This window comes from Ixodes scapularis, unplaced genomic scaffold (genome assembly GCF_016920785.2).
Source record: "Ixodes scapularis isolate PalLabHiFi unplaced genomic scaffold, ASM1692078v2 PGA_scaffold2__306_contigs__length_199485367, whole genome shotgun sequence".
Taxonomy (NCBI): domain Eukaryota; kingdom Metazoa; phylum Arthropoda; class Arachnida; order Ixodida; family Ixodidae; genus Ixodes; species Ixodes scapularis.
In genome coordinates this window covers 198,274,267-198,287,961 of record NW_024609857.1, presented here as the reverse complement: position 1 = coordinate 198,287,961, position 13,695 = coordinate 198,274,267, and the positions used below count along the sequence as shown (strand labels likewise).

The window sequence follows — 13,695 nt, the reverse complement described above, 5'->3', positions numbered from 1 at the left end:
GGTTTCTTTTTTTGTTGCTTGCTTAACTTTATTCTATGGATCGAGAGTTTTTTTTTATGCTGCTCGCTTTTTCCATTTTTTCATTTTTTTCTTTTAATTATTTTTGTGTGTTTTGTCGCTGGTGCTGTGTGGAGGTCGTGGCCAGGCGTGAACGATCGCAAACACCGTCGCATAAACGCAGCAGTGTTTGCGATCTTCACCAACTAAACTCTCCTGTATTTAGTGGCTTTTAGGGGCTATATTTAGTAAGGTCCTGTTTGTCACGGCCTTCGGTATTACCAGAGACTGGCGGAAATTTCAACTGGAGCTTAAGTTAACATATTTATGTGTATCGAATTATCGATATATCGAACTATTTTACGATTCCCTTTGAATTCGATATATCCGGGTTCAGCTGTAGTTATCTCAGGTTTTGTGCACGCACATTTTACAACAGCTGTAGCATTGTAAACCTTTGCTCTGCGAAAAGAAACTCCCGGTATGATGCTCCATTTTACGATAACTTGGCAAACTGTAAGGCCACAGCCTCCATGGCCTAATAAGGGCATATGAGCGAGGCATGGGACATCATTCCACAAAAATGTCATTAGTACTGCACCATTTGAAAATTTGCAGATGAATGAATCATACTTGGTTATTGAATAGGACCAGGGATAAGCAGTATTTCAAATGCAAGTTTTTGAAACTTGTGTTTAAGATACTTTGAGTATCTAATTACATCTTAGGAGGATATATTTGTTGGTTGATACAAAAACTTCAATATTTCAAATACTGCCTAAATACATTTTTGGCCATTGTTTTTTGCTCTGAAATATGATTTTGTCATTCTAAGACTCGAATCGTTTGCCCATGACCTCGGGACCACGAGTAATGAAACAATGTTGGAATATGATGCTCGGAGCAGTCGTAAAAGGACTTTAAAAATAGCGGGGAAGCCCCACCCTCTCGGCAAAGAGGGAGAGGAGAAGTGACACTAGGAGCTCCCGTCCCGCAACGGCTGCACCGGAATAACGCCGTGCGTGCATCTGGCTTAATTTGAGATGACTTCACTTGAATTAAAAGCTTTGGCTAGACGGCGTAAGTTCCGTCTGATAGAAAGGGTGCAGTTGTACCAATTTGTCCATTCTTACGTACATGCCTCCGCTCTCTCTGGTGTCGTCTACGCATGATTTTTAGAGAGTGCTCGGCAAGGGTGCTCGGCGTTTCGCTGTTTCGCAATATTTCTCCGCCCCTTGTTCACTGTTTTGTTTATATTTGGTGTTTCGTCTTCGCCTTAGAAGTAGAATGATTAAATTTTTTTCTTGAGTGCTTTTATTTTTTAAATATGTCCCAATAACAACAGGCTGTTTAAAAAAAGGCTTTGTTGCCTCAATTATACATTTGGCATTAATAAAACCCACTTTGAATACATTTTTTTTTTCTGATGTCCCCACCTATGATACGCCAAACAATTTTTATTTTTAAAGGTGAATTTTTTCTTAAGAACTTGTTTCTCGTTACAGCGGCAACAAAAGATTGAGGTACACATCGCGACATTGTTAGCGCAAACACGACATCGGCGCATTTTTGCACTTTACTTCTAAATAGTAATAGCGAGCACGAAATTTTATTGCTTACATTATAGAACTAAATAAGCTGTTTCCGTAACAACAATAACTTGGATGACATCCCTTGGTTTCAAAGAGAAAAACTGAAAAAACCGGCAATCGCTTGTTTGCGCTAACAGTGTCACGCTCTGTACACCTAAGCACTTCTTATCAGTTCTGAATCCGAAATCATGTACATTATTCTTGCTATACGCGATTTGGCACGCTGACCTGAGGCTGATTAGAGTTCCTGTATAGGCTCCCTACGGGAGCCAGAGTTGTGCATTCATCCCCGTAGCGCCGCCTTTCCTGCACGGCATGTTGATCCCGCTCGTCACGTGACTGAATTCGGCGAATAGCGGTGCCGTGCGTTTGAGGCGCGCGGCGCGCTCAAAAGCAGGGGAACGTACGCCGGGGCGCGTGCAACGTCTACTTTTCTGCACAGCACTTGATCCAACTCCTCATGTGATCAAATCTCCGCGAATAGCGGCGCGGCGGCACGTGGAAAACAGATTCGCAACTATGGCTCCCGTAGGGAGCCTATACAGGAACTCTAGTGCTGACAAACACGCAGCGCCATAAAATGGCCGGTCGTTGAAAGTGACGCGCAGCGTCACTTTCAACGACCAGCCACCCCATGGCGCTGCGTGTCTAGCAATGGGACCCTGGTCGACGCGCGCTAGCCAATGGGATCGAAGCGATGTAAAAGGTATCGTGGCTAACCGGCAAATGGGAGCTGGCTTGACTTGGATTTAAGAGCCGTTCGGGGTGTTTTCAAAACTGATGTCGGCTCACTCTATGAGACCAGTTAATGCTTTCGCATTAAAAGGAAGATTAGCACAAGTGACCGATGACCAGAGCAACAAAGTCGCGACATGCGCTGCTGTTGCTCTCGAGCGTGCCGATAGCGAGTGCTAGTCACGTTTCATGTCACAATGCGGGGGTGGCGTGTCATATTCAGTCTGCTCCGGTCTTCGGAGTTGACTTTTGGCATTTTCACGAAGTGTGTAAATGCAAAAATTTTACAGTGCGTCACAATGTCGTTTGCTCAAATAATGAAGACGACGCTACTTAAGACTACTTCGGCGCTCCCATCCCAGGTAATGGTCGCTTTTCAAATTATTGTTACAGGCAAATTAATATCATTCTCGGTACCCATCATGACCTTGCTGAAGTGTAATTGCTGTCCGTCTGTTAAAGAATCGCATCATGCCGGGCTTTTTTCATAAAATCACCAGCATTCCAGGCTGGCTTATTTCTTGAATTAATGCTCGGTTGAGCGCCATCCCAACTAGGTAATATCTCATTGTTGGCCGATTTCACAACAGTTGACTCCTGCTACATCAAAAAACTGACGGGACATGCGAAAAACTTTGTTGCAAAAACTCCGCAACAACAAAATTTTGTTGTTGTGGGTACTCTGCAACAACAAATTTTTTGTGCGTGCCAACCTTTTCGTTGTAGCAGGAGTCAACCGTACTTGGGTTAGTATGTTTGGCTAAATTGAGAAGCATTTTGACCCAATTTTGTTACACTGACGGTTTGAACTGTGGGGGAAATGGTGTGCATCCCAACAGAGAGTTGAGAGGGCACGTCCCCCATGCAGGCAGCTGTCCGAGGCAGACGTGCTTGGCCAGTGGGAGCAGCGTGCCACCCATCCCGGTGCGGGGTTCGAGCTCTCCGAGCCGGTGTCCTGGCTGGAGGGGGTGGTGTTGCGCCAGCTGCAGCCCCTCCAGGCGAGCCCAGCACTCACCACGACGCTGCTGCACTACACCGTCCAGGCACGCTGCAACAACCGTCCACTGGTGAGGCCCCGTGCACACCCGCGCGTGGGACTGCAAGGGAACATCTCTTAGCGACACTTGCGTGTCTCGACAAGAGGTAGAAATGTGTGCAAGCAGCCCCAGATCAGAGGAAGGGAGAGATGGAGGAGCTCAGGCGTCACGGGAATCCAGTGGCACTGATGCAGCACTTGCAACTCTGTTAACTCAAGTCTGTTACGTGATGTAACAGAGTTGAGTTGGTGTCTGGCCACTGAGCTGCTAGCACAGCTGGTCGGGAGGGGTCCATATATTGATTTGAATGCAATAGGGCTAGTGGCAGCCAACGGTTTTGGACAAAGATAAGAAATAAAAATGACTTAATAAAAAAAAATGTATAAATAAATTTATAAACAAATAAAAGTTTTACAAATAAATATAAAATAAATCAAATATATGATAAAAAATCAATGAATAAAATAAAAAATAGAATAATAAAAATAAGATCTAACACATTTAATAACTCCTTTTCACTTTGTTTAAAACTGGAATATATTACCTAGAACATAGCCTCACCGTGTGCCTGGTTGCAGTCCGCTCTCGTTTAATTTTAGTTTTAGAACGAGGCTGCTAACTGCGCGATTATTTATGCAAATACTGTTAAATTTCGGAGAGAAATAACTGTCTGCATAGTTGTGCTTTACTTCTTATTTATTTTATTTCTTGTTATTTGATTGTGTGCAAGCACGTGCTTTCTTGATTTTAATCTATTTTTTTACCACAATATCCCGAGAGATATGCCACCTAAAATTGAGTGAAAATAAGGAGTGAAAACCTGCAGTTTGCAATCGAGAAAAGTCGAAAAAATGCTATTTCTAGATCATGTCTCTCTGCCAAACTTGTCAAAGCGAGTTGCAATGAAGCAAAGATGACTGTACGTCCCAGTCAGTAATATCCACATATATCCCGCCATAGATAACTAGGCGCGTTTGCACCAAGGTCATCATTGATCCAAACACTATGGCTACTAAGAGTGGGCTACCTTTCGGTCTTCAATAGAAAGCAGCAAAGGAAGCAAAAGATAGGGGTGGGTTACCTTTGGGGGGGTGGGAGCATCTCACGGGATTTTAGGGTATGTTTCTTTCTTCTCTTTGCTTGTGTTTCGCTGATTGTTTCTTTTTATTATTATGTCAATGTGCTGTATCCCCCCTTGCGTAATGTCCCTTAAGGGCATAATAAATAAGAGAAAAAAATTAATAAAATAAAATAAGCAAGAAAAAATAAAATAAAGAATAAATTGATGATGAAAAGAATAAAAAATCCAGCCGAAACGACACACAAACCGTGGTTTGTGCGGGACAAACACGTCTGCTGAATCGAATGGACTCCCGCAGGCATATAGCACCATTGGCACTTGACTTCGAGGATTTTTCGCGTTGAGCTTCGAACATTCCGAAAACGCGCTTGGCAAAACTGTACCGTAAAAACCCGCATACTATAATACGAGGCGTGACTTGGGGACCGCGAAAAAACAACCAAGTTTTATCCGTGTATAATACGAAACATTTTAAGGACCGCGTAATATACAACCCAGGAAGTGTTAAGACAAGCTTTTATTTGCGTCGTAATTGAACCTTAACCGCTGTCATCACTGTCATCAGACTCCTTGTCCAACGCCTTCACCCAAAGGCGTTGGGCAAGTCTTCAGTGTCGAACGCGTTTGAAAGCCCGCACTTCTTTAAAGAGCGAGCGACGAGCGTGCGCCAACGCAGTGAAAAGTTGGCGCAGTGCATAAAGCGAGCAACCCAATGTCGGCTCGCCAAAGTTCTCTCGCCTTCCCTTGCAGTAGCTCAATGTTTACAGCGAGGTTGGCAAGGTGCCCTTCACGTTGCTCTTTTACAAAGTCGCTGAGACTTGCCTCAATGTCGGCGAACATCCATTTTTGGGCCTCTAAAGCTTCTTCTCGTTCCGTTGCCTGCAAACAGAGCTTGCTTTTGTCATCTCCATCCGCGGATGCTGCCTTCATTTACGGTGAATTGCTGTCCGGCAGCACTGTTACCGATGTCTTCCGCAACCAAAAGAACTTTTCTTTTGAAGGCGGCCCAGTATTGTATTGTTTTTGCGCCGACACCGTTGCCTAGCCTGACTGTGGAGCGTGGACGTATGGTGGCGCCTCGGACAGCGTGATTTTAATGATGATGATAGCTGTTTTGAACGCCATATTGCTTCGAAACCGAAACTACGTCAAACTGCTTTAGATCGCGCCTCATCGAAGCTGAAAATTGTTGGGACCCGTGTATAATTCAAGCCGCAAATTTTACATGGCAAAATTCGAAAAAAGACTTTGTAATATATTCGGATTTTTACGGTATTTAGCATAAAAAGAAAAACAGAAATGCATAGTGATTCCTTTATTTAGACACGAAAGAAGAAACACATATGACGGAGCACAGAACACATCTTTTCAACTAGTAGCGAACAAGAATGAAAATGAACTGCCCCCAAAGACGTCAGCAAATCTTGGAAGAAGCATAAAAATTGTTGAAGGAAAGGGAGATGTCAGAAGGAAAAGGAGGGGAAGATAAAACGCAGTTAAAACCCGACGAACCTGAGGGGAGCTCAGGTTCGCCGTAAAAATATTTGCTTTGGCAGGCCAGGTGCACTGCAACACTTGAGATCCACTTGCCTTTCGAAGCAAAATGACAGGAACTTAGACAAAGGTAATATGCCAGCCGAACGCCCGCTTGCCTCCAACCAACTGGCTCGCAAATTCTTGCCTATGTGGGTATGTTCTCGGTATTAAACCACAGTTGCAGTCACAGCTGTTGCACAGTTCACAGAGCCCCACAGGGCCGCTCTTATGGGAGCCAACGTCTTTATTTAGCCCCAACACACACAAAAAAACCATTCCAGTCAGACCCAGCAACATAGTTGACATGAGACATGTGGCTTAGGTCAGTCCCTCTACGAAAACTAGCACTCGCACAGTGCTTCCGAAGGCACATCTTGCGACAGTTGTTTGCTGCAAACTAGGTCAGTTGAGGAGGTCTTCCTCTAAACACCATGATGAACGCAGAACTACTCGCACTCATAAAAATAAACGAGCTCAGTGAGCTGCGCTCGTTGAACATGCTGTAAACGCCGGCAGCCATGTCTGTTATCCTTCGAAGCCGAAGCGGAAAGGCAAGCTCTGGATATTTTTTTAAAACAATAATGTGTCTATCTAGATTATTTGTTTCTCAAACATAAAAATATTGTCGATATGAATACTCTTCCGTCAAGGAGAAGCAATTTTAGAATGAACATTTCATACGTCAATAGTCTCTCTAACCATTGAGAGCCGAGAAAAGGTGCTCTGTTCTGTGGGCAGGGCCCAGAGAGGGCTGTCCCCACCTAAGTTGTGTCTAAGAGCGTGAATATTGTTTTAAAAATTTTTTCTCTTAGTGGGAAAATTTACAAAAAAAGTATGAAACTCCCCAAAATTTTTTTTTTTTCAGTGTTTTTTTTTTTAAAGCAAACCCACATTTGTCTGAAAGTTGTAGAAAATTTAGGAGAACTTGAGACAACAGAATACCTGACTGAATAACTGAAATTCCCCTGCAAACTAGCCGGACATTGCGAGTGCGTGATCCACCGTGAGAAGGGCGGTCAAGTGTTTGGGTTCCGCAAAAGCTTGCCCGTACCTGCTCAGCTGGCGCAGGTGTCGCTGAAGGAACTGGAGCGGCAGGATCCCCGCCAGGGCTGGCGCTGGACCCTGGAGGGAGCCCGCATCCAGCTGGCCATGGGGGACTGCACGGAGGCCCAGCACACGCTCTGGAGGCTGCTCGGACAGTTGCAGCAGCAGGTGGGACGCCCGGCCGGCAGAGTCCAGCTCTTTCCCCTACAGTTTGCTTTTACAACGAAGCTTTTTATGGCTAAGGTTCCGTCGATTTTCCGTGTGCAGTGACTGAAAGCTCTACAGTCGCACCTTCCCCGTATAAAAGATTTGAAGCAAATAACCAAAATAAAGCGATGACGAACGCGCGTGCAAGATGCCGTTTGTTTTAAGCTTTTGCATTAGAACGGTTACTGCTGCAGACGCCAGCGCCACACTCGCACGCCTTTCCCGTATAAAAGATTCAAAATAAATAACCAACTTCCCCCCTGTAAAGAGGGAAGTCCAGCGAAGCTGGCACTCTGAAGAGCGCATGGCATTGCATAATGTCAGGGGGAGAGAGAGACGTTTTATTATAGCGCTACTACGCCAAGCACAGTGCAGGCTCTAGTGCGACTCGCAGGTGGTTACCGAAGAGCGCGCGGCATTGCGCAATGTCGGGGAAGAGACACGCCACGTGGGGCGAGGGATATACACGACTGGGGAAAGGGGCGGCGGCGGTGGAGAGGAGAACGGTTTGCTTGTCGCCGGAGATAATCTGCCAGAACCTAGCCATAGACAGCTTTGCTCTAAAAGCGTTGACGAACGCGTGTGCAAGACTTTAGAACAGTTGCTGCTGCCGGCACCGTGGAGCATCATTCCATGCAGGCTCCTTGATGCTTTGGTAATTTACCAGTAGGTCTATTCGGTAGATTAGTTATCAATAGGTACCATTTTCAAAATTAGTAGACTCTCAGGTAAATAAAGGTTTCTCAAAGATTTGCCGCTGTGCGACTCGCATCGGCCATGTCTATGCTCGCACCACCCTCTCCTTGTCGTTGTTCCAAGCACTTGCGTGCCTAGTTTCCTTTTGTTCTGCTCTACCGGGGTGGTGGTCCCGTCACGCGTGTCAAGCTTTCTCGGGCTCCTCGGGCAGGGTCTGTGTCGTGTGCTAAACAGCTTCGCTGGTCACCCACCTCCACAGAGTGGAATATGGCTCATGATTTTTTTTCATCTCCCGATGTTGCCGTCACATCAAGAATGTGTGAGCAGGTTTTATTTTTTGTAGAAAGTGGCAAGCAATGTGCGTCAGACTGGGGCCACCCAATAGGCCCTATGGATTCACTGACACTTCCTGCACCACTCAGTGCAGTGATGTGATTGCTGCGCCAATAGCGCCAAACTATGCCAAGGGGCTAACGCTGCTACATCCTGCTACATTTTGCCAAGGTATAGGTAATCTGCGCCAAGCCTGCGCCAAAGCATCAATTTTTGTTGCCTTCCTAAACCGAAAATAAACTGAGTACCGTAATTGAGCACGCGGTGAGCTAGGTGGCGCAAGCGGCCGCCCGGCACAAAGTAACCTGCAGTGCATCAATCATTCATCCGGTCTTGCATGGTTTTCCCGTCATGTCTCATTCCGCGTCCTAATCGTCTCGCTCTTTTTTTTTTCGTTTTTCTTTTTTTAGAGATAGACGCGGGCGTGTGCGGCTCTCCGACGCTAACGTGCTGGGGTACCAGCCATGCCATCGTGCTATGAAACGAAACCACACTTTTGCACGGCGGGAGTTCCTTCGTGAGCTGAAGCACTCGCTCCTGAAAGCAACGTCCGTGGGAAAACTATATTTGGTCCCTGCATGCCAGTCACCGTAGTTGCGCGACGTCGGGTGTTGCCATCTCCACGTCGCTGCAGATATGGCGCTTTCTAAAATTAAACTAAATACTGCCGCATGTTCATCTACATTCCTGTTCTTGTTTAATTTGCTACTACAAAATCCCTTTTTAGCTCAAAGACTTCTGTGTCGAAGTATTGATTACCTAGGTTTTCTCGGTAGGCTTTCTTTTGGGAGGGACTCCGGTACGTGAAAAATCTGCCGCGAAAGAAAGTTGATGAAGTGAAGTGAGCTAAAGCAAAGAAGGCAATGTCTGCACGCTGAACCCGCACAGCGCGCTTGTTTGTCTCGAGTTCAGTCGTTGCACGAAGCGCTCCAAGAACTTTTTGACCCTGGCTCGTGATGTCTTGCATTGATGTGCTCAGGTTCTTTTTTTTTTTTTTCTGTGTGTTTAGCTTGTACCTTGTTGGCCAGCCTGGCAAGCTTGTGCCGCTAGACTGTTTTCGTCGTATGCTGGACAGTTATATTTTGCATACAATTTTGGGAACCAGTTGGCGACGGAGCGGAGTGGCATAGTTTCGATCGAACAGCCATCTCCACTTGCGTGACAATTTCGCATTGCGCTGCAGTAGTTACGTGTTTCATCAGTTGGAGACTGCTTTCATTGATTTTATCACTAGCAATCTAATGCTGTGCTATTTATACTAGGCTGGTCATTTTCAAATAAATTTTAATATATGCACTTTGGTTCTTACTTACCTGTAGCGGGTACATATATATGTATCATTTAACTGAAGCATTGCAAAATGTGTCATGTCATTGGCATTTCAGTTACGTGTTGAAAGACTCGCAGGTGATCTAACTTGACAATAATTTGTTTATTGCGGCAAGCAACGTGTCCTTGGTTTGTCCAGCACTCGAAACAATTTTTTTTTTTTTGCATAAGAATATTTGTTTTAAAAGCCACTTTTGCTGCTCCGAAACACTGTTTTAGCTGCTCCAAAAGCCACTTTTGCTGCTCCAAAATACTGTTTTGGCTGCTTCAAAAGGTGCTCCAAAACGGCTTAGGCCAATCATATCACTGCAGTGGCATGCACCCTGCTTGGTGCCCGCCACTGTATTCAACTTGCATGTACCAGAAGCACACTGCACTGCACTTTTCTGCACTGACATGGGCTGGTCCTGGTAAACCGATTGATCCCAGTGCCAGTTATGTGGAGGAAGTGGGTCTCAATCTTGCATTTTTGTGAACTTTGAGGATTTTCTTACCATGGGTTGGCAGGGGTGCGCACTTTCTCGTAAGCCATGGTTTCCCGAGCTTCCAAATTTCATCGACCGTCCCTAACCATAAGAAAAGTGGATTTTGCAGTTGGAGCACCATCTGTGCCACCCACTCAAGTGTAACCGTGAGTCATAAGCACATTAGTATGCACATTTTACAGCGGAGCTGTTAAGGGCTAGTTTCCTCATTTTCGTGACCGTCACCAAATAAATGACGCAAAACTCTGGACAGCTACCGCGATCTATAAGCGACGGCAGCAACCAGACAACCGGCTTGCCGGTTGTCTGGTTGCTGTTGTCACTCATAGATTGTGGCAATTTTTTTAGCCTTTCCACTTTGGTTTTCACCAGAGTGAAAAGGCTTAATTTCTCTAGGCGTTGTCCTAGAAGTTGTTTTCGAGGTTATCCTTGAGGTCCTAGACGTCGCCCTTGAGGTCGTCCGAGAGGTTGTCCTCGAGGTCGTCCTGGAAGTCATCCTTGAGGTTATCCTCGAGGTCCTCCTTGAGGTCATCCTAGACGTTGTCCTCGAGGTCATCCTTGAGGTTGTCCTCGAGATCGTCCTTAATGTCGTCCTAGATGTCGTCCTTGAAATCGTCCTAGTCGTCGTTCTTGAGGTCGTCCAAAATATCATCCTTGAGGTCGTCCCACCATAGTACTGCTTCGCTGGTCTTCCTTCTTCACCAGAGTGGAAAGGCTGAAAGTTTTTTGTTCACAAGTTTCATAGACTCCTTCACTGCCTCATTGCATCAATGCCCAGATAGGGTTCCTCACTTGCCGTTCGGGGCAGTTAGAGGATCCTTGAGGTCGACATAAGTTTGCAAATCCCTGCCGTAGGCAACGACTGGCGTTCAGGCTAAGTTTCCCGGACATTTGGTGCTGAAGGCTGTACGTGGAATACTTTTAATTCCTATTTTAGGGGCAAAGCTCCTTAGGGTCTAGCCTTGTCCATCCGTCCGGCGTCTGCGCTCACATCGATTGCACTGCCTCCGGGATCGGTCCACTTTTAAGAAAAAAAACGTACGCCCGCACGGGGGTTCGAACTCGGGACCGCTTGCTTACGAGGCAGACGCCTTAACCACTATGCTGCATCCCAACATTGCATGTAGCCACTCAACGTCTATACAGAAGAGGGCACTGCGGTCTAATGCGTATATATTCGTGTTAAACTTTGCATCCATTGGCTCAACGTTTATAGATGAGAGGGCACTGCGGTCAAATGCTCAACTGCGTATATAACCAGGATCCATACCACACATTCTTTTTCTGACGTGGACCGTTGACTTAAGCGGTGGCATTCCCACGGCTTCTAGCGGATCTAAGCTGATCCGCTGGAAGAACCATTGGCTCTGCATTTCACCGACCATAAAGCTGTAATACAGTCTAAGCTCGCAGTGATGTGATTGCTGCGCCAATTGCGCCAAACTGCGCCAAGGGGCAAACCCTGCTACATCCTGCTACATTTTGCCAAAAAATGGGTAATCTGCTCCAAGCCTGCGCCAAAAGACCAATTTTGTTTGTGTTTCAAATTGAAACTAAACTGAGTACCGTAATTGAGCATGCGTGAGCTAGGTGGCGCAAGCCGCAGCCCGACAAAAAGTACCCTGTATCAATCGTCCATCCGGTCTTGCATAGTTTTTCCCGCCGTCTCTCGTTTCATGCTCTCGTCGTGTCTCATGTGTCTCGTCTCGCGTCTTTTCAAAAAAAAAAGGAAAAAAAAAATTAATGATACACGCGGGCGTGTGTGGACGCTTCGGTCGTTGCACAGACTGCTCCAAGTACTTTTTGACTCTGGCTCGAGGTATCTTGAATCAATGCGCTCAGGTTCTTATTTTTCTGTGTGTTTAGCTTGTACCTCGCCTGCCGGCCTGGCAAGCACGTGCCGCTGGACTGTTTTTTGTCGTATGCTGGACAATTACACTTTTCATAGAATTTTGGAAACCAGTTGGCGACGGAGCAGAGTGGCATGGTGTCTGTTTCGATCGAACAGCCATCTCCACTCTTGCGACGAAGCACGTGCAATTGCAAGCCTGCCTAAGTCGCCCTCATGTGCATGCGAACATGACTGCACGACAGAGGCACCAGCCGGGAAGCTTGCAACCCATTGTTTTATGTTTGCTTACTTTTGACGAAAATCTGGCACGTCGGGAACCAGTAAAACGGTGGCAAGCGGTTTTTCTGAGTTGCTCGGCAACGCCCACAGCACTGTACACTTGTGGGATGTCTCAATGTCTCTTTGGAGACATTGAAAGTGGACATTCATTACTAGCCGAAGGCAAAGCGAGGCTTGCAGCAGACTTGCTGAAATTTTCGAAAAGCAAAAAGAAAAGCACCCGCTAGTTTGAATGCACCTTTGTCTTGTACTGCAGTATAGTTGCGTGTTTCATCAGTTGGAGACTGTTTCCATTTATTATATTATATATAACTACAGTAGTCAACCTAATGCTGTGATATTTACTATATACTAAGCTGGTTATTTTCAAATAAATTTTATTAAGTGCAGTTTGGTTCTTATTTACCTATAAGGGGTACATATACATGTAGAATTTAAATGAAGCATTGCAAAATGTGTTATGCCTTTGGCATTTCAGTTACATGTTCAGAGACTCCCAAGTGGTCTAACTTGACCGTAATTTGTTTATTGCTGCGACCGAAGTGCCCTTTGTTCTTCCAGCACCTAAAATATGTTTATTTTCCTAAGAATATCTGCTTTAAAAGCCACTTCTGCTGCTCCAAAACACTCTTTTGCCTGCTCCAAAGGCCACTTTTCCTGCTCCAAAACACTGTTTTGGCTGCTCCAAAAGGTGCTCCAAAACGGCTTACGCCAATCACATCACTGAGCTCGTTATAACAGACCTTGATTTTGACCAAGATTTCAGTCTGTTGTAAAAGGAGTATATATATTGCCGCGCGCAGGGCTGAGAAAGCAACGCTCGATCACGAACCTCTAGAAAGTTCTTGTTTATTCTTGTTACAGACGAAACTTCTATCGTTTATCCCTGCTTTAGTTTTTCTTGAAAGTGCGTGTTCATTCTCGCCCCGAGCGCGCTACGCTCGAACCTTCTCCGCCGAATCTTCGAGATAGTGACTCACCTTAGATAAGAGGCCGCCTGCGGCCTTGTCGAGTCAGTCTCGCCCCAGCGCTCGATCCTGCGGTTTCGCCGACTTTGACGTCGGCGATGCTCTGTTATTATTAGTAAAACATATAAAATAGCGCAACAGAGACAAGGACAAGAAGTAAACAGGACAGGCGCTAACTTTCAACTAGTTTTATTCTGGAAAATCGAACACATATATACACACGACAGGCAAAGCAGCACCACGTAAAAGTTGATTAATTTTTCACCCGATCATTCAAAAACTGAAATTCATTACAATGAAGAACAATAGAAGTGTCGCTGACACATGCCGTCCCACTTTTTTTGATAAAGAAAGCTTCCAATAGCTCTCGAGCGACCGTCTCTCGGCTTCTTCCTAGTATCCGCATCTGCTGAAGTCGCGGAACACAGCCACACGTGTTGCAATGTATAGGCAAATGCGAGCCATATTTATTTTTTACTGATAATGCGTGCTCCCGTGCTCGGTCATTGATGCACCGCCCCGTC

At 45.7% G+C, this 13,695-nt stretch overlaps 1 protein-coding gene across 1 annotated transcript in view; it reads left to right on the top strand.

Annotated features, from left to right (window-relative positions):
- LOC8039133 (serine-protein kinase ATM) overlaps positions 1 to 13,695 on the top strand; it is a 397,758-nt gene that overhangs the window by 292,838 nt on the left and 91,225 nt on the right. The window contains exons 44-45 of the mRNA XM_040208992.3: positions 3,193 to 3,391; positions 7,038 to 7,190. Of these exons, the coding sequence (XP_040064926.2) occupies positions 3,193 to 3,391; positions 7,038 to 7,190 (352 nt within the window). The remainder of the gene's footprint in view (positions 1 to 3,192; positions 3,392 to 7,037; positions 7,191 to 13,695) is intronic.